The sequence below is a fragment of the Mesocricetus auratus genome, unplaced genomic scaffold (genome assembly GCF_017639785.1).
Source record: "Mesocricetus auratus isolate SY011 unplaced genomic scaffold, BCM_Maur_2.0 Super-Scaffold_100027, whole genome shotgun sequence".
In the NCBI taxonomy this organism is placed as follows: domain Eukaryota; kingdom Metazoa; phylum Chordata; class Mammalia; order Rodentia; family Cricetidae; genus Mesocricetus; species Mesocricetus auratus.
Window position 1 is genome coordinate 22,608,072 of NW_024429208.1, and position 27,522 is coordinate 22,635,593.

Genomic DNA, 27,522 nt, shown 5'->3' on the forward strand with positions numbered 1-27,522 from the left:
CAGCATCATCCAGCACAGCCTCTCTGAAGAGGAAATGGGTTCATAGAGGAGAAGGGGTTTGACCAGGGTCCTGTGTGGTCATGGACCTTCCTTCCCCTGATGAGGAACCTGCCATATGATGGGGGGGGGGGGGACAGGGGACACAATGAGAGGGTGGGACAGTGGGACAGTACAGAGAATAGAGCAGTCATTCCCAACCTTCCTAACGCTGCCACCCTTTAATAGAGTTCCTCATGCTGTGGTGACCTCCCCAGCCATAAAATTGTTTTGTTGCTGCTACATAACTGTAATTATGCTACTCTTAAGGATAGTAATGGAAATATCTGGTATGCAAGCTATCTGGTATGCAATCCCCAAAAGGTTTGCGACCTGCTGGAATAGAGGAACAAGAAGTCACAGTGACTAATTCACAGGCACTAACCGCGTGCTAGGTCTCCAGAACAGGCAGGAGATGTCTTTCCTCCACACCTCAGCACACCACAGGAGGAACCTGGGAATCTCGTGCCCACATTGGCTACCAGGCCCATAAGTGATCAGTGAGATTTTGCCCCAGCCCCTTCCAGCTGGCAGTGTCACTGTCCATAAAGGGTCTTCTCCTTGAGGGGAAGATGATGGTCCTTGTTGGTACCTCCATTGGTTTTGTGACACTTGGTGTCCTGACCGTGCCCAGAGTCCTCTGACATTGGCCACTGATCATCAGCCAGAAGGCCACACAACCCTGAGTCCTTACCAGACACCAGGCCGCCCCTCAGCTGCGCCTGCTGCACCAGGCTGTGGAAGCAGGAAACAGACAGACATTAAGGGCGGAGGTCCAAGTAGGCAAGCCTTAGGTGGCAGGTGGAGACATGGGGACATGTGGCTTTCCACTCTGTCAGTAAGGACCCAGAATAAATACTGCTCATCAGAACCAGCCTTGCCATACTTTTTTGGTTTTTCAAGACAGGGTTTCTCTGTGTAATAGCTTTGGCTATTATAGAACTAAGTTCTGTTGTTTGGTTTTTTGAGACAGGGTTTCTATGTGTAGCCTTGGCTGTCCTGGAGCCCAGAGATCCACATCTCTCTGCCTCCCAAGCACTGGAACTAAAGGCATGTGCCACCACTACCCTAGCTCTACCCTTGCCATTCTGAAGGGCCACCTGTCCACTCTGCTGGAGGCTGATCAAGAGTCCAAGCAAAAGGGGATATTCAAACACTTGTAGAAGGATGACTCCCATTCCAGTGGCACGAGGAGTTGGAATCTAGTGTCTGGGTATCCTCATGGAAGCCCTGTGAAACAGAGTGGGAGACCAGACCCCAAGGTACTAGGCAGGTCATGGCCAAGCTAGGATGACTACATGTCAAGGGGCCTGTCCCCTACAGGGGCTCCCAGCTGCTCTTTGGGGACCTGTAGGAAGGACCCGAGCTTCCACCCTCACCCAGGAGGAGCTGCCCACACAGGTAAACACACCTGCTGAGTGTCTGTCAGGAACCTAGAGCCTTCCAGGTTTGGGGAGGATGATGGGATTCTGCCCGCTTGCCCTCCAGGCCCATGATAGCAGTCTCATTTGCCATGACAGTGCAGATAACGGTGCCCCAGCAGGAAGTAGTAAGGACACGAGGAAGGGAAGCGCTGGGATCAGACCAGTCCAGGAAGGACAGGCTTTAGGAGGAAGGGATAACTGAACTACATCCAAGGTCTTACACAGTCCACCCAGGAAAGGGGGGTCAGGAGGGGTGCCAAGCTCCTTAGCTAGGAGAAGCATCTAGAAAAAGGACTGAATGAGAAAGCAAGGATGAGGCTGGAGAGGGCAGCGAGGGCTTTGTGTGAAGGACTCCACAAGATGTTCAGGAACTGCATCCCAAGGCCGTGGGGTCCCTCGGGTTGTGGTAAGTGGATGAGGGACACAATAGTACACAACTCACAGAGGCAGCCTCTCCCTGTTCTCAGTGGGAGCACATTGATTGAAGTGGCCGTGAGTGCTGTTTAAATGCCCTGGTACAGGCTGTATCTATATCTGTTTATCTATCTGCCTGTCCATCCATCCATCTGTACACACACACACACACACACACACACACACACACACACACACACGGAGTGTGTGTTCCTCCTGCACACACCGTTGCAGGTAGACATGGTGTGTTTTGGTGACAATCAAAATATATTGTGGAAAAGAGAAGGAGTCTTGGTCACCACACACTTCTGAGTCACACAGTGCATGGCAGTGCCCTCCCCAGGAGGAGGGGCAGATGTTGCCGGGGAAGGAAGGTGCCTCAGAGCAAGATGAATTTCAGGGGTGGGTGGATGTAGCTTATTTTGCCTTTTCGTATATAGATCCTTTATCCATAAATGTAATTAATGTGTGCCTCATCCTGGTGAACACTGACAGGGCTACTCAGATGCTAATGTTCATTCAGGAGGAAAAGAAAAGTAAGCTCATGACTTCGTTAGGAAAAAAGAACAGGGCAACTGAGACAAATGGCTAGAACAAAAAAGAAGGTTCAGAAACAAAACCAAACGCCTGTGGGAATTTGATTTGTGACAAAAGTGTCATTTAACAGGAGAAAGGGAAAGCAGATTGTTCTGAAATGGGTGTTGTGGCATGTGGGAAGAGGCAGATAGAAAATTTGATTGTGTGTGTGCATGTGTGTGTGTGCGTGCATGTGTGTGTGTGTGTGTGTGTGTGTGTGTGTGTGTGTGTGTGTGAGAGCATGCCTGCTGTGATGCACATCACGTGTTGATCGGAGGACAGCTTTATGGAGTGCGCTCTCCCCTTCCACCTTTCCATGTGTTCCAGGGATCAAATTCAGTGTCAGTTGTATGAAGCAAGGGCCCCATCCCCTGATTCTTTCTTGATAGAGAATCTATCCTGCCTGGTCTATCAAGACAGATGTCAATGAGTAAGATAGTCCGATGTAATCTGGCCATGATGGTGCACACTTGTAATATTAGCACTTGGGAGATGGAGGTTGGAGGATCGGAGTTCAAGGCCAGCCTCACCTATATGGTAGATTTGAGGCAGCTTGGGCTACATAAGACCCTGTCTCAGAAAAACCAAATCTAAGCAAAAGAATAACAACAAAATACTAAGAGTTCAAACATAAACAATAAACTATATGAGCAGAATATAAACACATGTTCTATAATTCCTTGTAAGAAGGCCTCTTTGAATGTGGCAGAAAGCCCAAAAGCCACAGGGAAAGTTTGTCTGTCTAAACATGACAATTTTAGGCTTGCAAATCAAAGACAATGATAAACACTTCAAAGACAAGGTGAGTTAGGTAGTATTTGCAAGGAGCTGTTCTTAACAAATAGCTTTATTCAGACCAGGTCAGAAAAGATAAACAACCTTACAGAAAAGATTAGTATACGCCAGGCATTGAGAAGCCTACTACCCCAGCTACAGGAGGCTGAGACAGCGAATCACTTGAGCTCAGGAGTTCAGGGCCAGTCTGGGCAATATAGATCCTGTGTCAAATATATTTGCTTGTTTACACTCTTTACATAATACATATTACATAAATAATGTATAATACTAGTCTAACATATTCAAGTATACACCATAATAATACGTTCCCTCAAACAGCCAGCTCTCCAGCCTCCCAGCCTGGAATCAGTATGACCAGAAAACACTGGAAGAGGCCGTAAGCTCAGCATAAATTGAGATGTAAATTACAGTCCAGTTGTAAGACTCCTCAATTGCCTTCTGCATGCCCAACCTCTCTCCAGGAAGCAGAATCCCATTTCCATGTGGTCAATGACAGCATTACTCCCCAGATCCTTGAAAAAGCCCTGGTTAGTCCCGGGCTTGGCCCTGGTTTGGAGGGATGCACACTGCTTACCGGAGCCAGCACTGTAATTAGCAGAGCGTGTGATTATCCCAACCACGTAAATATCAGCTGAGATTGCTATGAAGATGCTTCATGGAACCCTTTTCTCCTGACCTCTTCCTCTGGCCTCTCTGTGTTCAGAGCAGTTACAGAAAGTTTACATTGGGAGGTTTCAGAGATAACATTGCAACAGTTTCCGGGTTTCTCCTTAGGCCTATTCTTAGCAACCCTTATCCTTGAGAGGACAGAGGCCAGAGCCCTCTGACATATGAGTGGTGTCACCACTTTCTTAGCTTTGGACACTTGCCCCAAGTCCATCTTGAGCCTGCAGCTGACTTCAGCTAGTTAGTTCCTGTGGACCAGCACCCAACCCTGACATGGCAAGGGCGTTCTATGCCACCTGGCCAGATGGGTGACATGGTACCTGTACAGAGGTCTCTGGATACCTTCATGCACGAATCCAGGAAGGATCCAGGGAGCCTGGAAATATTTCAGGGTCACGGTACATGAGTCCAGAGACATTGTTCCCTGGACAGGATCTTGTTCTTGAACTGCTCCTTGATGATTAGAATTTCCGTGGATCCCAAAACACTGGGGAGATGGCTCAGTGAGTAGTGTTTGCCTTGTGAGCAGTGAGCACCTGAGTTTGGGTCTCCATCATACACATTAAAAGCCAGGCACTGTGGCACGTGTCTGTAACCACAGCACCAGAGATGAAGGCAGGAAGATCCCTGGAACTCACTGACACTAGTCTAGCCAAATCAGTGAGCGCTGGGTTCAGCAAAGAGACACAATGTCCTTTAGAGGAAGACATTTGACAATTGCACTCTAGCCTCTAGGTTCATACCTGCATGTACATGGACATACACATGCATGCATGTACACACACACACACACACACACACACACACACGCACGCACGCACCAACATGTACATGTACACAGGCATACAATAAACACAAGCAGTCTGGCTGGTTTCTGGTACCCTTCTGGTCAGCTTAATTCAACACTTGCCCAATGGTGGAGCTTCTGTTTCCAGAGACATTACAAGCAGAATTTGTGATAGTTATGTGACTTGATGAGATTACATGGTTATTCCCATTCTAGGGATAGGGAAACTGAGGCTTATAGAGGTTAGACAGTGTCTTGTCATCACACAGTTGTGGATGAAGGCTACATTAGAACTCAGCCTGCCAGAACCAACAGTCCATACTTGCAAAGAGGCTCTGCCATGTAAGCTGAGGGGATCCCAAACTGAGAGCTGGCATGTGCTTCAAGAAAAGCAGGCAAGCCACTGTTTTGGGCAGACAGCAGATGCCTAGAGGAGACAGGGAGGGAGGTAACCAGGTCACAGGGATGGAATGGAGGATTGTAATGGGGAAACAAGTGTTTTTATTAACAGGAGATAGCACTTACACACAAGCTGGGAAGATGAGAAGCATGGCCGGCTTCCAAGAGAGAGGACTTTTGCTTTCTCTTTCCCTTATATCTTCACCTGTCCCCGGTAACCCTGTCCACACCCCAAAGAGCTCACCCCTCCAGAGGATGGCTTTATCTTAAAAAATAATGATGAAGGTATATGGGCGCACACCTTTAATTCCAGCACTTACGAGGCAGGGGCAGATGGATCTCTGTTAGTTTGGGGCCAACCTTGTCTACAAAGTGAATTCCAGGACATCCAGGGATATAGAGTGAGACCCTGTCTCAAAAAAAAAAACCCACAAATTTTCATTACATGTATTTGGGTGCCTGTGTGCTTGTGCACGTGTGAGCATGCACACTGACAACTTGCAGGAGTCAGTTTTCTCTTCCACTGTGTAGATCCCAGGGATCACACTAAAGTCATCAGGCTTTGTGGCAAGTGTTTTTTACCTGCCGAGCCATCTTGCTGGAGCCTTGAATGATATGAGTGGCAGGGAAACCCTTGCAGGATCCTGTGGAGGGAAGTGACTGGGCTTCAGGTTTCTCAGCTCTCTGTTACCCTCTCAGGTCTGAGGTTACCCTCTCAGGTCTGAGGTTAGCCTCTCAGACCTGCAACCACAGTTCTGTGTTGCTTGGGTGGGAATCCTGACCATTAGCCACTGGCCTGTGACCAGGTGGCACTCAGCACCTCTACAGAAATGAGCCTGGATGTCTCTCCTTCCGAGAGACAGGGAATCCAGAGATTGCCCAGCTACTGGGAGAAACCTGCAGAGTAGGAGCAATCCGACCCATTCTAGCCTGAAAACATACAGTTTTGAAGGTCGAGTTCTGCAGACTTCCAAGTCATCCTTAGATTAGTGGCCATGAGCAATGCCTATAAATTAAAAAACAACAACAACGAAAAAAAACAGACCAAATTTGGTCCAGGATTTCTGTGCAATTCCACTGTCCTGACTGTCCCACTGGTCTATTGTCTATCTACATGCAAGGCTCAAGGGGCCCTCTTAGTAAGGTGTATCCCCCATGCTGCCTGCTTGCTTCCCTCTCCCCAGCTTGGTCCCTGCAGGAACTCTTCTTTCTGTCCTTTCCATCCTCCCATCGCCAGCTCACAGGCGATAACACAGAGTCAGGGATGGGCACAGAGATGAACCCGAAGGATGGACTTGGCTCCATCCCTCCTCACTCATCCTCACTGCTCTGGTTTTCACAGGGCCAGCCAGGCACTCGAGGCTTCCCTGGATTTCCGGTAAGTACAGAGGGCTCAGATTAGGAGAGATGGGAAGGTCTTGGGCCTGGCTGAGATCACCAAGATGATCCCTGAGACCACGTTTTCCCTCCTGATTCTAGCTACTAAGGACCCGCTCTGCAACCTTTAATGGGGCAGGAGCTTAGGGAGTGAACTTGCAGCCGATGCATCCCATTTGATACCAGGATGTGGGCCACAGAAAGCAAACTGATGTCCTCTGGTCAGACACCTAAGAGAGGCCAACCAGAGAAGTGGCTGTAGTGTGGCCATTGGAGTGTCCTTTAAACCTTGCCCATGGAGCCTAGATAGGTCCTAAGGGACAGGACCGGGGAAGCAGCTACCTCAGTGCTGACCAACGTTAGCTTTCAAGGAGCACACTGACCTCCTGGGCTGCCTCCTGGGCAGGAGACCTGGGAAATGTGGCCTTTGCATCTGTCCATTCTCTTTGCAGGGTCCCATTGGTCTTGACGGCAAGCCGGTAAGTAGACTCTTAGGGTAAGTAGACCCTCTGAGGAGTTGGGCTTTGCGCAGCTCACTCACCTGGGGTTCCTGGCCCTCCTGAGTGAGTGACAAGTGACACTGAGAAAGCGGGCAGGGTAAGGGCTTCAGTGTTTAAACAATGTACATGAAACCCTTTTCCTTCCAGGGCCGCCCGGGACCTAAAGGGGAGACGGTAAGACCCCTCCTTTCTTTCCTTTATAAGACAGGTGGGGAACCAGGCTGGTCTCACTCTCACAAAGGGACAGAGCTCACCTGTCACAGTCACCCAGGTTACACTCCTCACCACCCTAGATCATCATTGTGGGAGAAGTGGTAAGCCCTTCTCCTGCCCTGGAGACATTCAGGGTATCACCCTTGGCCAGTGCCACACAGCTTAGTAGGTCAGCTAGTAACTAGCTTACACTCCCAGACTGCGTAAGTGGAGTTTTTCTTCCAACACACTAACATCAGCGCTCTCGGGGTGGCGGTGGGACGTTCCCTAGGAGATGGTGGCCCTCTGCTTTACCACTATTGTGAACCTTCTTAGGGTTTCCTAGTTTCAAGGTAGAGGCAGTTGAGTCCGATGCAAGAAAAGGACTCGTCTATACGTCTTGCCACACTGAGGCCACTCACCCAGATGCCCAGGGACCCAGAGGCTGGCACTCAGGTGGTTCCCATTAGTCAGCATAGGGCAAGCAGCGAGCCCAGAAGCTCAGGCAAGGGTTCAGATTCAGAGTGTGTTGGACTGCGGATGGCTAGCTGTCCATGATCCCACCCTGAGCCATGTCCCAACACTGTCATTCTCTGGGCACTGGGAGGCAGAGGTGATGTCAGCCCCTTTGTCTTTGGACCCGTGAGGGTCTTCAGAGCCTGGCCCAGAGGGTTCAGCCCACACATGTCTGCCCTGCTTTCTTAACTGCACATCAGCATGGGTCTCCTCAACCAGAGCTTTAGCAAAATCTCCTGAAAGTTCGCCAGACACCCGAGTCCTACTCCTCCCTTGAACTAAGCGATAATGCAACCTTGACAGAAATGCCAAGGCCCCTTGTGCCTTCCAGGGAGCTCAGAACAGGGATTCGGGTGTCCATCCCAGCTTCCTGTATACCACAGGCCTCTCAATACACAGTGTCTGCAGCACTGACCTGCCCCACCCATGCCCAAGCCTGTTGTTGGTTGTTTTTTACTCTTTGCCCTTTGTGGGGGGGCGGGGCATGCCTGCCACCCATCTCCCAAATAAATCACACAGAGGCTTATTATTACTTACGAATGCAGGACCTTAGCTTTGCTTGTGTCTAGCTAGCTTTTCTTAACTTGATTTATCTCATCTTCCTTTTGCCTCTGAGCTCTTATCTTTACTCTGTATACCTTTCTTTATTTCTTACTCTGTGGCTTGCTGTGTAGCTGGGTGACTGGGCCCTTGCATATTCCTCCTTTTCTCCCTTCTCTTCCCAGATTTTTCCTCCTCTTTATTCTCTCTGCCTGCCAGCCCCGCCTATCCTTTCTCCTGCTTCACTATTGACTGTCCAGCTCTTTACTAGACCAATCAGGTGTTTCAGACAGGCAAAGTAACACAGTTTCACAGAGTTAAACAAATGCAACATACAAGAATGCAACACATCTTTGCATCATTAAAAACCAGTGTCCCACAGCATAAACAAACATAACACATCTTAAAACAATATTCCACAACGTAAGGCTTTCAGTGGCCAGGAGAGTAGGAAGCAGGCTGTGTTGGGGTCTCCTGAGGTACCCTGGGTGCAGGATGTAGAATCCTCCAACACCCAAGCCTCCCATGCAGAGGGCCTGGGAGATGTCCGTGGCTGGAGGAATGAATGATGGGGACAGGGAACAACTGGCCACACCCACTGAGGCTTAGCACATAAGGCTATACTGCCTTAGACAGTTGGATATAGGCAGTCCCGCCCTGTAGGACTTTGGGACAGTCTTGAGAAGTGCCTAGAAGTCCAATATCTGTCTTAACCCAACCAGGCATGCGTCTCTGATCTACCCACCCACTGACACACGTGTTTTCTTCCATAGGGCCTGGTGGGTCCCCGAGGACAACCGGTTGGTAGCTCATCTTTCATGTCTCCAGCAGGGAGGTTGGGGACCATGTGGCCTGGGATCTGAGCCCTGACACTGTAATTTCCTTCTCTTTGTAGGGCCCTCAGGGACAAAAGGGAGAAAAGGTAAGTGCAGTTGAGGCTTCCTAGACCTGCACCCATCAGGCAGAAAGGGGTCAGAGTAGCCATAAAGACACCTTAGAGACACCTAGTATGTAAGAGAAAACAATGACATTCTCCCATTGTCTGAAGACCTGCCTAAGTTTGGCTCTGTCCACCTGCTATCCCAAGGGGTTCCTTCACTCTGTGATATGAACTTAGAACCCTGCTGGCCTAACTTTTTTCTGGCCTCCTACATTCTCTGTCTTCTTCACTTTCTGACCAAAATTGGTAGGTTTACCCTGGACAGTGGTTCAGGTGCCTGGCATTCTTGGTTTAGGGGAGGTAGTCCCAGAGCCCTGCTAGCCACAAGTCATTGTAGAATCTGTTGGCCCCATCAGGGCTATTGGGTACTAACTCAGGGTGTGGGCTGACAACTGAGCTGGACATATTCCTAATCCTACCATCATGGAACAGTGACAGGAAGTTCCAGCATAGTCTAAGGACTGCAGTCAGGCAGGGATGGGAGGCGGCACGTAGTGGGGTCCCATCTCTGTACCACATGGAGATTCCTCCAGGTAGGCTCTAAGGGGTTCTTCCTGTTACCTAGAGGCAAAGAATGAGGGCCCAAAGCAGAACAGTAGCACCAGCAGGTGAGGAGATACATGGTGTGTTATGGGGGTATAGATCCCACCTAAGCCTCTCTCTTCCTCTCCCCTCCCTAGGGTCAGTGTGGCGAGTACCCACACCGGGTAAGTGATGCTTCAAGCTAAGGGTGCTCTTTGATCCATCCTGAAGCCTGGTCATTTCTGGGGGAGGGGGGACACCTGCATTCCTGTGTGTCAGGTGCAGTGTGCTCCGCCCTACAACTAACAGTGACCTGCTTTCAGCACTGTGTCAGGTGGTCATTGTGTCCATTTGCACGGAGCCAGACTCCTATGACCTTGTTTGTCTGCTGAACAAGTATCAAGAGTGTCTTGAATGTGTGTGTCACTTTGCCTTCTATTGGCCAGGAGGCATACACGGTTCTGGGTGTTGCTTCTCTGACCTGTGGGATATGGGGGGTATGTAAGTGTGGGGGTGTGTATGTGGGGGGGGTGAGAGAGAGAGAGAGTGCTTGTTCTTGCAGACACATGTAGAGGCTGTGCGTGTGTGTGTGCGTGTGTGTGGTCTGCATGTCTGGCAGTCCTGGACAAATATGAGGGACTTTTGAGTTAGTCATGGTTTCAGATGACCCACATCTCCAGGAGGGGAGATCATCTGGCCACTGCATCCTTGGAGGCAGTGTCATCTTGCCTGTTGGGAACACAGGAAACCCTTCTCGGCAGGAGCATTATGGTGGGGGTGGGATGTTTTCTGAACTGAGATGGTCCCTCCCCTATTCCTCCTGACCCTGTCTTTTCCTGGCTTCCTCTAAGCATACAGAACCCTATGAACCTTATACTTGTTTGTGCCCTGACAGCAGAGCTCCTACTGGAGATGGGAGGGCAGAGCTCCTCCTGGATTCCTCCCTGATGGGACACAGTAAAACAACTTGTAGACCACCCCTGTCATGCCCAGGCCTGAGCAGCAAATATGATAAAGATCATCTTAGGTGACCTTTCACCTATAGGGATCACAGTGTACCCAGAAACGCACTGTCTATTGCCCTGGCTGCTACTACAGCTGGGCAGGGTGGAGCTTAGCGGGTAGAACCCATCACTCCCCCTACCCTCCCACCCCCACCACAAGCCAGGCTCAGAATGTGCTTGACTCTCCAGGGTCTCTGGGAAGGTGTGGCTGTCATGAACAGCCTCTACCAGGCTTCCAGGATACAGAAAACCATGCCAGTCCCTGACTTCTGGGTCCTTGGACCAGAGGGGGGGTCTGTGCTAGGTTTGATGTATAAGAGGTAGGAATAAGTTTAAGGCCCAGGCCTTTACAGGGATTGTAGGGCCCTTCTGTTCCATCCAGCCTGATCCTGCCGCAACAATAGAAAGCCCGCTGTGTTTACTTGGAATGATGGGCTTGCAGGATGGTTATGTTACCCAAAAGAAAGCCTGCAGCCCCTGGCACAGAGACAACACAGCTGCAAGCGCTTCAGCGGTGTGTCATTGAGTCTGCAGGGGTGCTGAGGTCGGGGAGGGCAGGCTCTCTGCCCCTCACCCCTGCCCCAGAACAGAGAATGGAACAGTGACAGGAAGTTCCAGAATAGTCTAAGGACTGCAGTCAGGCAGGGATGAGAGGAGACTTGAAGGCCCAACTGGCAGGCAAGTTGACTGAAAAGAGAGCATGAGAGCCTCTGGGGGACTGATGGCTTTCCAAGAGGTGGGCAGAGGAAGGAGTGCTGACAGGTTCCAGGCCAGCCTGGCTAGTCCAGCAGCAAAGGAAGGGGCTAGGCAATGAGTGGGAAGTCCCCTGGTGTCCCGCAGGGTTGCTAGGAGGTCTGTGGGCTCTCTCCTGCTCCATGTGACCCCATGTCTGCTGCCCCCTTTGCCTCCCAAACCAGGAGTACCCAATCGGCGTTCTAGCAGCTCTGCGCGCCAACCCGATAATTTCCCTAAAGGTTTGTCGGTTCTAGACGGACTCCAGCCCCTCTTGGCTGAGACACTTCCTGGACACAGAGCTCAACATTGCACATCCCCAGCATGGGAGGATGGGGTTTCTGCATGGCTCAGTGTGCGGCAGCTGCCCCTGTGTGCGGCAGGATTAACCTCGAAGGGCCCCCCCCGGGCGGGGGGGGGCTCCTAATTCCCTAGCTGAGTGTATTTCAGCCCAGGGGCCTTAGACACATGTGGTTAATCCCCCAAAGTCTTGTCTTCATATGGGTTCTAACCTTCCGGTCCTCTCCTCGAGTTCAGCCTCGCCAAGCAGGGAGACAAAAAGCAGCAGAAATTACCCCAAATGAGAATGATGTTCGATAATGAGATCATAGGCTGCCTGTCCCCCCTAGAAGTGGTTGACCATTCCCACGACATCTTTTCTGAGCATGCCAGCCACAGAATGAGGCCTCGGCAGTACTTAGTGTGTGCCTGACAAGCCACACCCTCAGCCAGCTCAGCCCCAGGAACCAGGCTTAGCTGCCCTTGACCATGGTCCTCAGATTCGCTGACATCAGCCATTCTCAGCCTACCAAAAAGGAACCCACAGGAACCACACGCCAGCCTGGCTCCACGCACCAATTTAGCTCTCTCTGTGGCTCCCCATGCTCAGCCCAGCAGCCACTATCCACCTGGCAGGCCCCGGGTGGGGCAGTGAAATGTTGGGGTGATGTGTCACATGGCCCGAGTGGCCTGGCATGGTGTCAGAAGTGGCCCTGGCCAGGGAGAGCCCCTCTTCCGGAGGTCAAGGAGGCTACTAGTCAGTAGCCAGAGCTGAGGCAAGGTGTTTATGAGGCCATGCCTTCAAAAGGACAGCTGAGGCTGCCAAAGGCAAGATGAGCATTGTGTCTGCCCCTCGAGCTGGGCCTCAGGGGTGCCCCGCCCACAACCCAAATCTATCCTGCTGCTGTGCTCACACTGACCTCTCGTCCCTCTTCCTCTTCTCTCCGCTTGGCCTTCTTGGTGACTTCCTCCATCGGTCTGAATACCTGCGACCTCTGACCTCGGCCCCCTGGCCTTCCAACTCATGTCTCTCTCCTCAGCTGTTGCCTCTCCTCAATTCTGTGAGGCTGGCTCCACCCCCAGTCATTAAAAGGCGGACCTTTCAGGTAGATACCATGTGGGGCTTTCCCAGGGGCTTGGCGAGTCTTGGGGTTGCGGCTGGGCAGCTGGGGTTACCCACTATGCCAGAACCGCTTCTAACAGTTGCAGTAAATTAGGCAAACATTGGCCCGGTGATGCCATAAAAGTGGAAATACACAGCACACAGGCCCCATCACAGCACGACACCTGACACCGCCGCCACCACCAGGCGCTCTGCATCCACTTTTCAGGCCTTTCAGTGGTTCGAGAGTTACGCACCACTGTCTCTATTGCGCAGATGCAGAAATAAAGGCTCAGAAAGGTTCGATAAGCTGCCTGAGGTCACAGAGCAAGGATTTATACCCAGGGTCTCTGCCTGTTCCCAGTGTGCCTCAGCTCCCTCCTGTGTGATGTAAGAACAGGCGCCTTGACTATGATAGTGCAGGGAAGTCGAGCCTCAGGGAATGAATGAACCCGCCCACAGTCACAGGAGCAGCAAGAGGGCAAAGTGGACTTGAGAGCCAGGGCTGGGCCACCTAGACCCACAGTCTCCCTGCTCAGGCACACAGCCTGCTGAGTCTGACCCCTCAGAGCCTGGGTGTGAGGAACAAGGGTCTTTCTAGAGAGGCATGGCCCACAACCAACAGGCGAACAGCTCCTTTCCTATCTCCTGCCTTGCTGCCTCCAAGGACAAAGCATCATTGCCCATGCTGTCTGAGGTCGCATGAGGCCAGAGGCAGCCTGTCTTACCCTTCATCTGCCTTCTGTGGCCCAGGTGTCCCCAGGGCCCCGGGGAGCTGGGAGTGGCAGGGCCTTGAGCTACTTGCCTGGTGAGTCCACAGCCTAGGAGCATGGATACTCGAGTACCTGACTGAATAAGGCTGAAAACTCACTCCAGTGGTCAGCTAAAAATACAGTCACATGATACATGCGCAGCCTATTAAGCATTCAGCCCATTCTTGTAGGCTGTGGATCGCATTACCCCCACCAAATCCTCGAGAGCCTCCAGGGCTCCAAGGGTTGCTCAGGAGGCCGCTGGCAGCTCAGAGCAGGGCCAGGCCCATTCAAGGCCACTCATCCTGCTGCAGACAGGGCCTGCTTGAGGGAAGCTGAGTTAGTGTTCCTGAACACATACCCACCCCTCACACACACACACACACACACACACACACACACATGCACGCATGCACATAAACACAGTCACTGTGTAACCTTGCTTCCACTAGCCTGTCTCTTTGACGGACATTTGCTGCATTCTAGCTCCTACTGTAAGCACACTGCCTGATGGGTTGCAAAGGGTGCCTCGGTCAGTAAAATGCTTGTTGGGCAAGCAGGAGGACATGAGTTTGGACCTCCAGGCACATACTTGTAATCCAGCCCTGGGATGGGAAAGACAGGAGAGTCCCGGGGCTCTCTGGCCAAGCCACCTATGAGGACATCCCCTGAGGAGTGGTACCCAAGATTGATGTCTGCCCTCCACACACGTGTGCATATGCATATGCAGTTACCTCGTGTAAGCTGCTTCCCAGCTCCCTGTGGGTCATAGTCTTCTGCATTTCCAGTTGGCAGAGGAAGCCCCTAGAGCAGTGGTTCTCAGCCCTCCTAATGCTGAGACCCTTTAACACAGTTCCTCATGTCGTGGTGACCCCCAACCATAAAACTATTTTGTTGTTACTTCATAACTATAATTTTGCCACTACTATGAATTGCAATGTAAATATCTGATATGCTAGATATCTGAATATGTGACTCCCAAAGGGGTCATGACCCACAGGTTGAGAATCACTCCCCTAGTGGGTCCAGGAGTAGATCCAGCCAGCCCTGACCTAGTTTCCAGAGCACAGCCAGCAGGAGTTGCCCTCACGGCCGCTGCAGAGGCCCTGGGGGGTTAGGGTTTTATACCGTCAGCCATCATGGGCCAATGAGAAGGCTTACCAGTTTCCTATTGATAAATCTGATGGGTGATGCACGTTATGCAAGGCGGTCTCAAGTTAGCGGAAAGGGGAAGCTTACGTAAGAGCTGGTGCCGACTGATGCGTTTAGCAGATGGTACCGGAGGCCCCGTCCAAAGAGCAACGAGTTGGCTGAGGAGCCCCGCTCAGCCAGTGGTGATGAGCCAGACGAAACCCCATGGCCTCTGACCTAGGGTCTCATTTGATCCCCTAGAACAGATAATCAAAACCAGCAAACGCTAAGACAGCAGACAAGGACCCCATGCTCCCATCCTGCAGCCGGGAGGCCAGGGCTCATGACAAACTCGCTACATTAAGAGAGTGGTGGAGGCAGACTGCAGACCACCTGGGCTGAGCTCAGTCGTGGGGCCAGGCCAGGAGCAGGGCCTGGGTTCAGGCCAGGGGTCGCCTCTCACTCACTCTCTCTCTCTGCCGCTACTGCCAAGCCCTCTGCCCTGGAGACCCCCGGAAGCCCCCACAGCTCAGCAACCTGATGCCTTGGTCCTCTCCTCGCTGCCATTCGCCCCGCATGCAGTCACCATCACCGCCACCACACCATCACTACCCTCGCCATCCACCCACTGCCCCCCAGCAGGGTCCACAGAGGCCCCCACACATGCATGGCACACGGTGGGGGGGTGGGCTGACTGCTGCTCTGAGACCTTTTCTCTAATGCGTGTTTTCTCTGACTGCAGGGGGAACAAGGCCAGGCTGGCATCCAAGGGCCTCCAGGGCCACCGGGCCCCCCAGGACCAAGTGGCCCTCTGGGACACCCAGGACTGCCAGGGCCTATAGGGCCCCCTGTAAGTATCCCTCCCTTTCTTGCTCTCTAGAAGTCTCCAGAAGCTTCTAAACCTTGAATAGCGACCAAAATGACAGAAACATTCTGTCAAGGACCTGAATATGGGTAGCCCATGCCCAAGACTCTGCTTGCCTGTCTACCCTCCCAACTCTACCATTCTGCTGCAGGGCAGTGGGTTCTGGCAAGGTACTGGGGGTGGCCTCTGATGTCTATGTCTTTCAAGGTAAATACAGAATCCATGCTGCTGGACCACCTGCCAGACAAGCTGCCCAGTCAGTGGGGGCCCTGCCTCCTGGGACCTGAGGGTTGGTAGTGCCACTGCTGGAAGAGGGTGCCATGGGCATCCCCTGCAAGTGACAGATCTACCCCCCGGCTCACTCATTTTCCAAACCCTGGCCAAGACCAGGTCCTCCGCATCCACAACACAGCAAAAATATATGTGTGCAGTGCTGATGAAGTCTTCCAAGTAGCTTGAAAGAGGTGACATCAAAATCACTCAAGTTCATGCCCAGGCCCTTCGACTGCTCTGACATTTAACCATCTTGAGACGCCGTGGGGGGTCCTGTGAACTGGACAGCAGCTCTGGCAGCTGTAATCTCCCATTGTGCTAGGAGGGCTGGCTCAGTTGGTCCCCAAAAGGCTTATTTGCAGAATTTCACCTCCAGGACTCCAGTGTGGCGGTGGGGAGGTCTCACCTCCCTCAGGCTTCCAGAAAAACTGGAAGGAAATGAATTTAGAAAATTGAGACACACTAAGCCTCCAAAGTGCCCCAAATTCACTGCTTTTGCCAACTACCACCCTTGGGTCCAGTACTGGTCTCTCCCTCTCCGCATGGCAGCTAGGTGTATTGTTTGTTTGCTTGTTTTTTCTTGGGTTGTTTATAAAATAAACCCTGAGTGTCTTTTATACCAGTGGAAACAGACTAGACCTAAACTTGGTTTTCTCCAGCCCGAGTTTATTGCCCAGACCTCTGCCCAAGACCACAGTACCCAGCCACCCCCTGGCCTCCCCCTTGGTACCCACGGCCCCCTGTACCCACACCAACTCATCATGGCCAGCTGCTGTGGTTACCTCCAGGCAGAGGGGGTGCCAACGGGCTCTTCTTCAGGGCTTCAGGGCCAAAGGCAGGATCAGGGCTTTGCTGGGCAAGGTCAGCTATCCAGCAAGGGGCCTAAATTAGGAGGTACGTGGATAAAGGATCTTTACTAAGCCACATTGCCAATTTAGCCCCAGGCCACTGACATACTTTCCAGTGGGCGAGCACAGCACAGTTGCCCACAGTGCCCACATGGCTCCAATCAGAGATACTAGCCTGCTGTCCCCATGTGCCCTCAGTTGCTCTCCAGGATACCCTGGAGCTATTTGGGGCGCTCTGCTCCAGCCTCCATTATGACTAACCTCACTCACTTACCTTCTTACTTCTACAGGGCTTACCTGGGCCTCCTGGACCAAAGGTAAGTGCTCGCTAAGTGATAATGGATGCTCTGGAGGAAAGCGTTTCCTGTAGGGGGAGTGTCAGCTGAGGAAGGAGCTAAGAGGGACTGAAGCTGAGTGATGGATTAAACATAGTCCGTTTCTAAAACGTCACCTCTTCCTCATGAACTGCTTTGATCCCAGTATGTAGCATCCTTCTTGGGTGCTGACGATGGCTGAGCAAGTGCTATAGTTGGCATAGAAAGTAAGGCCGGGCGGTGGTGGCGCATGCCTTTAATCCCAGCACTCGGGAGGCAGAGGCAGGCCAATCTCTGTGAGTTCGAGGCCGGGCTGGACCAATAGTCTCCGAAACAATACAGAGAAACCCTGTCTCGTAAAAACCAAAAAAAAAAAAAAAAAAAGAAAGAAAGAAAGTACCCTCCTGGGTTGGAGATGTAGTTTAGTGGTTGAGGGTTTGCCTAGGATGCATGAGGCCCTGGGTTTGAATCCCCAGTGCATCATAAACAAAGTGTGACGCTTACACCCACAGCCAGAAAGTGGAGACAGGAGGACCAGAAGTTCAAGGTTATCTGTGGCTACATAACAAGTTTAGAGGCCATCCTGGGCTACATGAGACCCTGTCATTAAAAAAATATAGTGGGGCATTAGTGGCGCATGCCTTTAATCCCAGCCCTCAGGAAGCAGAGGCAAGCAGATCTCTGTGAGTTCGAAGCCATCCTGGTCTACAGAGTGAGTTCCAGGACAGGCTCAAAAAAAAAATACAGAGAAACCCTGTCTTGAAAGACGAAGAAGAAGAGGAGGGGGAGGGGGAAGGAAAGAAAGAATGAAACCAAGAAAGCACTCTTGGCTGCCTGGGAGCTTGTGTTCCATCTGGAAACACAAGGCAGACAGATGTTGTGACATGGTCACAGTATCCTGAAGCTATCCAATATGGAAAAACCTCCAAAGTGATCTGATCTTTTGTGAAATGTTGCCTGGAAGCCTACAATGGCAAAGGCACTCACTTTGAAGTCAGAAACCCCAGGGACCAGAGGGCATAAAGCACCAACAGTGGCCACCACTTCATAAACATGGAAGCAGAGAGCCAGGGAGGGCTCTGGAGAGGACTCATTGATAGAACCAAAACTGTAGTCCTGGGTCTCTGACAGGCTGACCCCTCACAGCACCCTTCAAACATCGAAACGGTATCTGGAGACCATGAGGGCTCCAGGAATAGCTGGGTCTGGGGGACCTCCAGAGAACAGGGGGCTCATGGGGAGTCAGAAGGTAGCATTGTGTAGCAAAGAACACCAACTGGTCTGGCATGGAAACCCATTTGGCTTCTCTTTCTTCCCCCAGGGAGACCCAGGGATCCAGGGCTACCATGGCCGCAAGGTAAGCCTCATTATAGGGATGCACACAGGCTGGGGCTTGGTGGGGAACATGTGTGCGCATACCTGTGCCAGTCATGTGAGCCTCGTTGTTTATAAGGTTATCCAAACACTCAGAAAAGGACAGGAACAGATGGGACAGTGCCTTGGTGGGCTGGTGGCCCAACCTAGCCTCAAGTAAGAGAGTGTCTCTCTTATTGGCCTAGCTGGCTATGTCTGGTATCTGGACTAGGTGAGCTAGAATACTGTGCCCCTCTAAATGAGCCTGGAAGAGGATGCAGACAGACCCATCCCTGCTCTTGGGCAGTTCCCAGACCAGGCAGACAAGGATTGCCTTACTAGAAGCAAACTGTTGAGTGATATCACTACAAAGCTCTCTGAAAGCAGGGTGGAAAGATAAAGCCCAAGTAGGAAGAGTTAAAGCAGTCAAGTGCTCAACCATATGAGTGGGTATATCAGCTAGCTAGTGCTGTGTAACAAAGTATCCTGAATTGGCTGACTTAGTATCATGATTATTTCTTATGTTTCTGTGGATTGTTGGCCTAGGGTTCTACAGTTCCACCTGGGTTCATAGGAGGAGCTTATCATTTGATAGCTAGGAGGGCAAAGATAGCCTTATTTAGTCCTTTGGGTGGTGGTGCTGGCTGGTGGCTTCTGCTTTCTAGGTGCCTTTCATCTTCCAGCAGGCTAGATGGGCTTCCCCATGCAAGGTAGACCCGGAATAGCCTCGAAGGTGGGCAGACTCAAATACACGAGCCTCCTCCCAGTATCATCTCATAGCACATTTCCTAAGGACCTTCTGCTCAAATGGGTCGCACAGCTAAGTGCCTGCAGTAGCATAGGAAGAGACCTAGTTCTTTTTTTTTTTTTTTTTTTTTTTGGTTTTTCGAGACAGGGTTTCTCTGTGGCTTTGGAGACTGTCCTGGAACTAACTCTTGTAGACCAGGCTGGCCTCGAACTCACAGAGATCCGCCTGCCTCTGCCTCCCGAGTGCTGGGATTAAAGGCGTGCGCCACCAACACCCGGCTGAGACCTAGTTCTTACTAGGGGGAGAAAAGCTTTGTGGCCATTTTCAGCTGAATTCTGCGATCCTTCTGCAAACCTGAAAGGAAATATCATTTTAGACACGGAAACCATTTGAGCCAAGGCCCGGAAGCAGTTACTACAATAGACATAAGAGCATAACACTTTCGATACAGCCAGTGCTTACTGAATGTCAGCTGTAGGCCAAGCATTGCCTGCAATACAGCCTGCATAGCTCCCAATCCTATACCCCTTGGGGCTGCTATAATTTGCTCCCACCGAGCAAATGGAGAAACTGAGGCTTACCCAAGTCTCTGCTAAGAGAAGTCAGAACAAGAATTCAAGCCAGGCCTGGGTCTTTCTCATGGCACCAGATACTACAAGGATCTAGCCTTTGGCTGGAAAGCTCCAGAATCCTCCAGAACCTTCCGGAAGGGGAAACGCAGCAGGAAGGAAAGGTATAGGTGGGGGAAGGAATCTTGGAAAGGGAGACTCACTTGGCTTAGGAGTAGGCGCTACACCCTCTGGGTTCTGGTGTCTGCCATTGCTACGGTGTTTTATGGTGCCTGGTGGGGGAAATGCTGAGACCTGGGATCTTTAATTAGTTCTGCACAAAGTGAGAGGTTTGCATTGTGTCAGGAAGTGGAAATTACAGCCCCCACCGTTGCCTCTATCCACTCACTCAGACTCACAAAATTTATTGCCTCCCGGTGCAACACGGGTCAGTTTTCCCATTAGTAGTCACATCAGTTCTTTCAACCTGTGAAGGGGTGGAGAGGGGCCCCAGGGTCATGGTGATGCCCTTGGCTGGCACTGTTGTGACCAGCAGTGTCTACCTCTGCTACAAACAAGTGTAATGCCTCAAAAACGGAGTCTAGAAAACTGTTGTCTTAAGACTGAAGAGGCCCCACTGAGGGCTAGGGTGTCCTGATGCTGGGGGCCTGGACCCGTGTGCATGGCCATCCTCCACGTGGGCAGGTGATAGCAAGGTTCATTCAACCCTGGCATTTGCTGCGAATGATGCAATACCATTGAGGGGTGGGGCAGCTCCTGGGGAGAAGGAGGCTGCTGGCTCAGGCACAGAGTGCTCTGGCCTCACAGGAGAACAGGACTGCAGGACCTGACTGCCCTCCAGAGAAAAACAGTTCTGGCCCCACCTGAGACACTTTGTCAGGTGCCAGGGAGCGAGCCAGAGGCCTGCAACAACTGGCCTGCACTGTTAACGGTTACCTCTGCAGCAGCTGAGGTTACAGTCCCTTCTTGCTCAGGGAAGCCATGGCTTCCTGGGCACAGACAGTCCCCACATGTCCCCTGGAGGCCTCGCAGAGCTTTGTCACCATAGCCTCTTGGCACCTTGGGTCCCATCTTTTCATCTTGCGTCTAGGGCAGTCAGGGCCCCCTCAGTCTTAGGACTCTGGAGCAGCCCCCTCTGCCCATCCCCTCATGCTGAGTTCCTTATGGCTTCTCTCTTTGCTGGGCCACGCCCCTCTTCTCCTCTCTATAGAAGTCTCTTTTCACACGTTTCTAACAGCCAAGGCCAGAGCTGGCCCCTCCACCTCCCTGGACCTTCACCCCTCCCAGCTGCCTCCTAGGTAACCTCAGCACCCCACACCCGTGTGACCCTCTTCTAGGGCCCTTGTTCTATCAGAGAGGTCCTCTGCAAGGAGACAGACACACTGGGCCGCGGCATCTTGACCCCAGCAATCTTCATGTCCAAACAGACGCTCGCTTCCCTCTCAATCCTGCCACAAAGCGATTGTCACTTGTGCTCAGTCAGGTGCAGCCATCCTTCACGTCTTAGTTCAGCCAAAGTGCAATGGCGCCTGTCTCACTCTGTCCTTACCAGAGACAGGGCTGAGAGCCCATTACCCCCCCACCCCAGGTGTTAATACTTTGCCTGAAGTTTCACAGTTGATGAACAACGTGCTGGAGTCAGAGTTGAGGGCTCCAGAGCAGGTCTGAAAGCACCTGTGGATTCTCTAGGAGAGAAAGGCTGCATGGCGCACGCACACACACACACACACACACACACACACACACACACACACACACCCTTTGCCCATCAGCCTTCCCTCTCCCTCTTTCCTCCCACTCTGTGCTTGGTTAAGGTGCAAGGAGGAGAACTTAGTTTGGGGGAGGAACGGACTTGAATGTCTGAAAGAAGTGTTCCCACCCCTCCCCCCCAGGGGAGGCGTGGCCACCAGTTACAGTAACAATGAGCTGAGAGAGCTTTGCAACCGCCCTACCGTGGTCTCTGTGAGAGGCAGGGGGCGGTGACCTGTCTCATGAGCTCTGCTTGTTCTGTCTCCCAGGCTTGGCACACAAGGTGGAGTTTAGTGTCAGCCCGTGAAGTATGAGAATGAGACACTCCCTCCAGTCACTCCGCTGACTGTTCCAGACCTTTTTGACCTCTCAGCCAGGCCAGCAAGGTTTACTTCTCTACCAGCTCTTTGAGATCCAAGCCCAGGGTGGCTAGCATTCTGTTGCAGCCCCTATACCTGCCCAGGGGCCAACCTTCCGGTTATATATTGTTGTATCCCCATGTGGTACCTTAACTCTACTGCACAATACAAAGCATGTTTCAAACATCACACATCACAACCTCAGGTCTCCTTCAGACTAGTGTGGGTCATACACCTGATAGGAGCTCATCTCCTACTGTACCCCGAGTCATTTGCATGGGTCTTTGTAGAGGACACACGTTCTGAAGGATACAGTTCTGTGAAATGGTGATCAACATTGTTATGAATACTCTCTGAACCCCTCCCACATGCCAGGCAGGGTACCAGACACTCCACAGGCCATCACTTTTTGCCCCACCCCCTTTTTGAGCACAGGCTTACCTTAAGTTCATTTGGTAGCTGAGGATGTCTTTGAATACTTCGAGTGCTGGAATTATAGCTGTGCTGCCCACACCCAGTTTTTCGCTTGTTTGTTTGTTTGTTTGTTTTTGTGGTGCCAGAGATTGAATCTAGGGTTTTGTACATGCTGGGCAAGCATTCTACCAACTAAGGCTCATCCCCAGGCCCTGTGCATCATCGAATTGTCTCTTTTAAATCCATCTCAGAAAGTCAGAGTCTTGGATCTCTCTAGCAAAGCTCCCTCTAGCCCACAGCTGGGAGGTGGTGACACCTGGGTCTGTCTCAATCCAAACCCTTACTCTGAATGACTTTGCTACCTGCATGTTAGGGTCTCCAAAGGAATTTAGTGTTTTGAAAGGCTTTCTCCCTCATCTTCCCAGGAAGGCCATGAAATGGAAGCTGAGATCATGGGTTCAGATCTCACAGGACTGAAGGTTAGGCACATGGGTACCACGTTTAGATGAACTGAGAACACGCTTGCCCAGAGGAGTGACCCTAGACAGCTAAGCCTCTTCTAAAACAGCTCCTCTCCAACCCCCACTACTCCTGAGTGATCCGTGTGGCCCTCTGGCTCACAGAGGGTCCAAGTGACCCAAGCCCCCCTGTGGCCATTTCCAAGCAGCAGAGGGTACACAGCATTTTCTGTCAACTTTGGGAAGTCCCAGTGAGGACATTCAGACTCTTGAAATGGATGCAGATAAGAACAGGGAGACGTGGGCCTCGAGGGGACCTGACAGCCCCAGCCCCCACTCTGTGACCTCTGGGCTCAGCTCTGCCCTCCAAAGTGCACAGATTAATTAGAACTGACTTTTCCTTTGGAACTGACTACACAATCAACCGATCTCAAATTGCGATTACAAGCCAGCCATCCTTCCAAAGCCCCAAGCCTTCAATGGGGCACCCGACCCAGGAATTCCCTGGATCACTTCCTGCCAGCCCTAATTACCGGAGGACCTGGGATTTCCACGGTTCCGGGGAAGCAGGAACTCAGTCACCCTTTTCCCCCTGGAAGGACAAACCGAGAACTCTTGCCTGGGACAAAGAGTTATGTCTCCTACCCTCATCTCTACAACTTTTCCAACTTAAGGGCTCCCCAGCCCCTCATCAGGCAATCCCTCATCCCCTGCTAAGAACAAAGATGCTATGTCACTGACCCCCAGTAGGAGAGCCTTGGCCCCAAGTTAGGGAAATCAGTTCATCTCCCTTGCCTGTTGGCCTTTTGCTTGGCTGCAGGACTGACATCGAAGCCCCACCCCTATTCCCTGCAGACAGACTTGGTGCCAAGTCCCTGTGCAGCTTGTCCAACAAACAGTAAATCACCAATTAGGAGGCCACACCCGCTGGCCAGGCTTGTGCCATCCTGTCATCTGTAGAAAGGATGGGTCCTCCTACCTGGAAACTTCAAAGGGCATAGAACCTGTTGATGTTGGGGGTGGGGACTCATGGGGAGAGCATTCCTAGGAGCTGGGACAGGCCTTCAAGATCACTTAGTTTGTCTCTTGAAGCACAGTGACCGCAGTCCCCCCACACACACACATGCAGCTCCCATTCATTGTTTCTTGGCACCATGTTAAAGAACCAGCATCCTCCAAGGGTGGCTGCCAGCCTGGGAGTCACAGTCATCATCTACTGGGCAGAGGGGCCAAGACCCTTTGGGGCACTTGGAGCACCCACTTTGCCCCCTCCCCGCCAGGGAGCCTCTGAGATCCCCACTGGGAAGGTAGAGACAGGGAGGCATCCGAGCCATAGGCTTGGACAGCTGTGAGATCTAAGCCACAAAGCCAAGCACGGAACTGAGCCAGCAGGGTCAAGCTGTGAGCACAGCTCCTTCCACCTGCGCCTTTGGAACTGAAAAGCTCAAGAGGGCAATAGAAAGCCACGGCTTCAAAGTGTGTTGCTGTCCGTCAGCCGTGGCCACGCCTGCCCCTGCTTCCCCCTCTGAAACAGCATCTTGGATTCTGAAGGGTGCCTCGCCCGCGCCCCCCCCCCAGTCCAGGAAGCAATGCTCTCTGGCCTATCCAGAGGTCAGACAGGGCAAGCCCTTAGGCTGGAGCTGAGCAGTGAAGCTAATGAGAGTGGAGAGAGTCCTGGTGTGGGGTCAGCCAGGCGCCCCTGCTTCCTGCCCAACAAAACAACGGCAGGCAGAAGGGAAGTCCTGAGGCCCCCGAAACCAAGATCAGCGGAGGGGGCTGGGGGTGAGAAAGGGGAGCTTAGCCACCCTACAGAGGACTGCTCCCTAGAAGGAAGTAAGGATGGCTGGTTCTTTTGTATGTGTAGGCTTGTCTTCATAAGGTCAAGCCAACTCTAGCTAAGGACTGTTTGGGTTAGCCTGGGGCCCTCACTGTGGGCATGGCTTCTCCTGGTGCACTCCTGAGTAAAACAGCATCCTTGGCCATCCTGGAGACAGAGGGAGGGATAGTGGTGCCCCCACTGAGCCCCCTCCTAGACTTGTGTTTTTACCCAAGGCTAAGACTCCTTTTTCTAGAACCATGGACCAAGCGTCTCCTCTCCAGCTCTGACTGATGTCCTACCATGCAGGCAGCCAGGGCGGGGTTTGGGGGGGGCTGGGAGGGGGAGAAGAATAGATCTAGTCTGATCTGCCTGTGCAAAAGAGAAAGTGTTGACTCAGAAAGGAAAACAGCCACACTGACACGTAGCCTACCACGAGTGGGGATGGAGATTTCAGAGACCTTGCAGAAAGCCCAGGAATAAAACAGGACCCCAGAGCAGCGAGGACCTTCCAAGGTGATATCCCTCCAATATCCCTGCACCCACCAGGGGACTCTGTCTAGAACAGTGCTTCTCAACCTTCCTACGACTACAACCCTTTAATACAGTTCCTCATGTTGTGGTAACCCCCAACCATAAAATTACTTCATTGCTGCTTCGTAACTGTAATTTTGCTACTGTCATAAATCGTAATGTAAATATCTGGTATGCAACCCCAAAGGGGGTCCCAGCCTACAGGTTGAGAACCATAGGTCCAGGGACAGTCAGTGTGATGGAGTCCATTGGAATCTTATCAGCTGACCTGATCCTCTAGAGATGAGTGCCACCCAGGACCCCAAGGGGTCTTTAAGGCCGCTGTGGCCAAGATGGCAAAGTTCAGAGTAGGCCCTCCTGCACCCTCTACTGGCCACAGAGCAGACCTGCCCGTGCTGGCCAGACCCCTCCAGCTGAGCAGGCCAAGGTGGAGAGGATTTATTTGGTGTTTGGACCTAAAGATGGGGGCCTTCTGTAGGACTCAGGCACTCGACTCTAAGAGGATGAATATGATGCAGTGTCTGTCACAGATGGACACGAACGTGTGTGCACAGATGTCAAGTGCAAAGGGAGCTGGGCTTGGTGGCACTAGCCTGTGATCCCAGAAAGTCAGGAGGCTGAGGCAGGAGGCTCACAATCCCATCTGGGCTACAGAGTGAGCACAAGACCTTCTTACACAGCTTAGTGAGACCCTGTCTCAAAATTAAAGGTGAAGACATCTCCTGAGCATAGAGTTCAACAGGAAAGCAATTGCCCGGCATGCATGAATCTCTGGGTTCAGTCCAGTATTAGGGGGAGGGGATACAATGTGAGGACCCAGAACTAGGTCATGGGGACAGTAAAGGGTCTCACGGAGTCATAAATACGGCTTTGAACTGAGGAAGTAGCAGAGAACCGTGAGGCCATGGAAGTGGTCAGCGCTTTTAGGAACACAGTGGTCAATCTTCGGAACAGGAGCGCAGGAGCTCCCGTGTCTTTTTATCTGTGGGCCCTGGGGACCGTGAAGTTGAAAACCTCATTATCTAGGCTGTGTGCTGGGAGACTTGGAGATACCAGTGGGGAGGGGTCAGCATGGAGGAAGAGAATGGGAGTCCCTCGCCTTTGCCTGGAGAAGGGAGGGCAGAGCTGTCCTGTGGGGTGGCAGGGAAGAGAGTCGGAACAGATGAAACCGTACAGGTCAGCTGGGGGCTCCAGTGGGAGTCAGTGTGCCTGGATTTGTCACCCGCAGCATCACGTGAAGCACAGCCAGCAGGCTGGCAGGGTGCTGCTGCATCTTCACATCCTACTGGGGTGTCCTGTGGGGTTCGGTGCATGAGGCAAGAGTTAGCCCCGCTAGACAATTGGGTTATTGCCATCTTGACTCAACCTTTTCTTGGCCCCCTTTTGTCACTGGCTGTCATCTCCTGGCCCGTTTCATGACGGAGTGACTGCCTGCCTTCCTGGTGCCCCTTCCTCCTGTAGATATGGCAGTCATAAGGGGAGAAGAAGACATTGAAAGTTAAGAAGGGCAGAGCTGAGGTGGCACCGCCCTGCCCGTGAACCCCAGAAAAGCTGCAGCGAGCTGCTATGTGTGGCCAGGCAGGATCAGAAAGGGGGTTGAAAAATGAGCTGCAGCTCACAAGCCCAGAGAGGTTGGGAAGAAGAGGCCCTGGATGAAAGTAGAGACATGCACATGTCTGGTTCAGCAGTGGGCACCATGTTAGCAAACCTGTGGCAGGGTAGAAAGGTCTATAGAAGGTAAGTAGCCACATGGCTGCTCTTGCCATATCCTGACTCCAGGCCCAGCATAGTGGAGGCAGGAGCATCCTCAGCAAAACCAGTTCAGGGCCATCTCCCTAAGTTTAATTCGTGTGAGTGTGTGTGTGTGTGTGTGTTCTTGTTAATTTCAACCCCCATCCTCCTCTTTGTCTCTCTCCCTTTCTCCTCTACACCTGTGACTTGGGTCTTCCTGCCAGATGGTGTCATGGAACAGAGGGAGGGGAGTGGCCTGTGTGGCCGATGCCGTGGCAGGGTCCTCAGAACTCATGGGGGTTGGATGCTCAAGCTTGTAGGCTATAATGCCGAATGTGGTCCTTGTCTCATGGTTTCTCTTGTTTCTTTTTCCAGGGAGAGCGAGGCATGCCGGGGATGCCGGGCAAGCATGGCGCCAAGGTACCCATCCCTTCCTGTGCCTGTTCCTCTCCCAAACTCTGGGAATGTTAGTTCCTTCCTTCTCACAACCTGGGGTACACACTCCTTCAACCCTCTTCTTCCTATATCTGTCTTTGCTAACATGAGTGAGGCTAGTGTAATGTGGCTCTAATCACCTCCTAGGATTTCTGGATCATAAAATCCTTCACAGGTAATCAGCTGTCAGCTCTAGTATGGTCCTGAGGACCCCCCAAAAAAACCCACAAGAACCCCAACACCCTCCACTTGGGCTTTTCAAAAATATTTATTTATTTATTTATGATGTATACAGTATTCTGCCTGCATACACCCCCCTTCAGTCCAGAAGAAGGCACCAGGTCTCATCACAGATGGTTGTGAGCCACC

The 27,522-nt window shown here is 52.0% G+C and overlaps 1 protein-coding gene across 13 annotated transcripts in view; it reads left to right on the forward strand.

The window, feature by feature from the left end:
• Col13a1 (collagen type XIII alpha 1 chain) overlaps positions 1-27,522 on the forward strand; it is a 133,488-nt gene that overhangs the window by 69,476 nt on the left and 36,490 nt on the right. For 9 of the 13 annotated variants that reach the window (XM_021227616.2, XM_040732214.1, XM_021227619.2 and 6 more), the window contains 11 exons: positions 6,443-6,478; positions 6,930-6,956; positions 7,125-7,151; positions 8,999-9,025; positions 9,121-9,147; positions 9,846-9,872; positions 12,743-12,808; positions 15,430-15,537; positions 16,964-16,990; positions 18,309-18,344; positions 27,094-27,138. In XM_021227616.2, the coding sequence (XP_021083275.1) occupies positions 6,443-6,478; positions 6,930-6,956; positions 7,125-7,151; positions 8,999-9,025; positions 9,121-9,147; positions 9,846-9,872; positions 12,743-12,808; positions 15,430-15,537; positions 16,964-16,990; positions 18,309-18,344; positions 27,094-27,138 (453 nt within the window). Of the gene's footprint in view, positions 1-6,442; positions 6,479-6,929; positions 6,957-7,124; positions 7,152-8,998; positions 9,026-9,120; positions 9,148-9,845; positions 9,873-11,608; positions 11,666-12,742; positions 12,809-15,429; positions 15,538-16,963; positions 16,991-18,308; positions 18,345-27,093; positions 27,139-27,522 lie in introns of all 13 variants that reach the window. The other 4 variants (XM_021227617.2, XM_021227620.2, XM_040732215.1 and 1 more) reach the window with 3 other exon arrangements.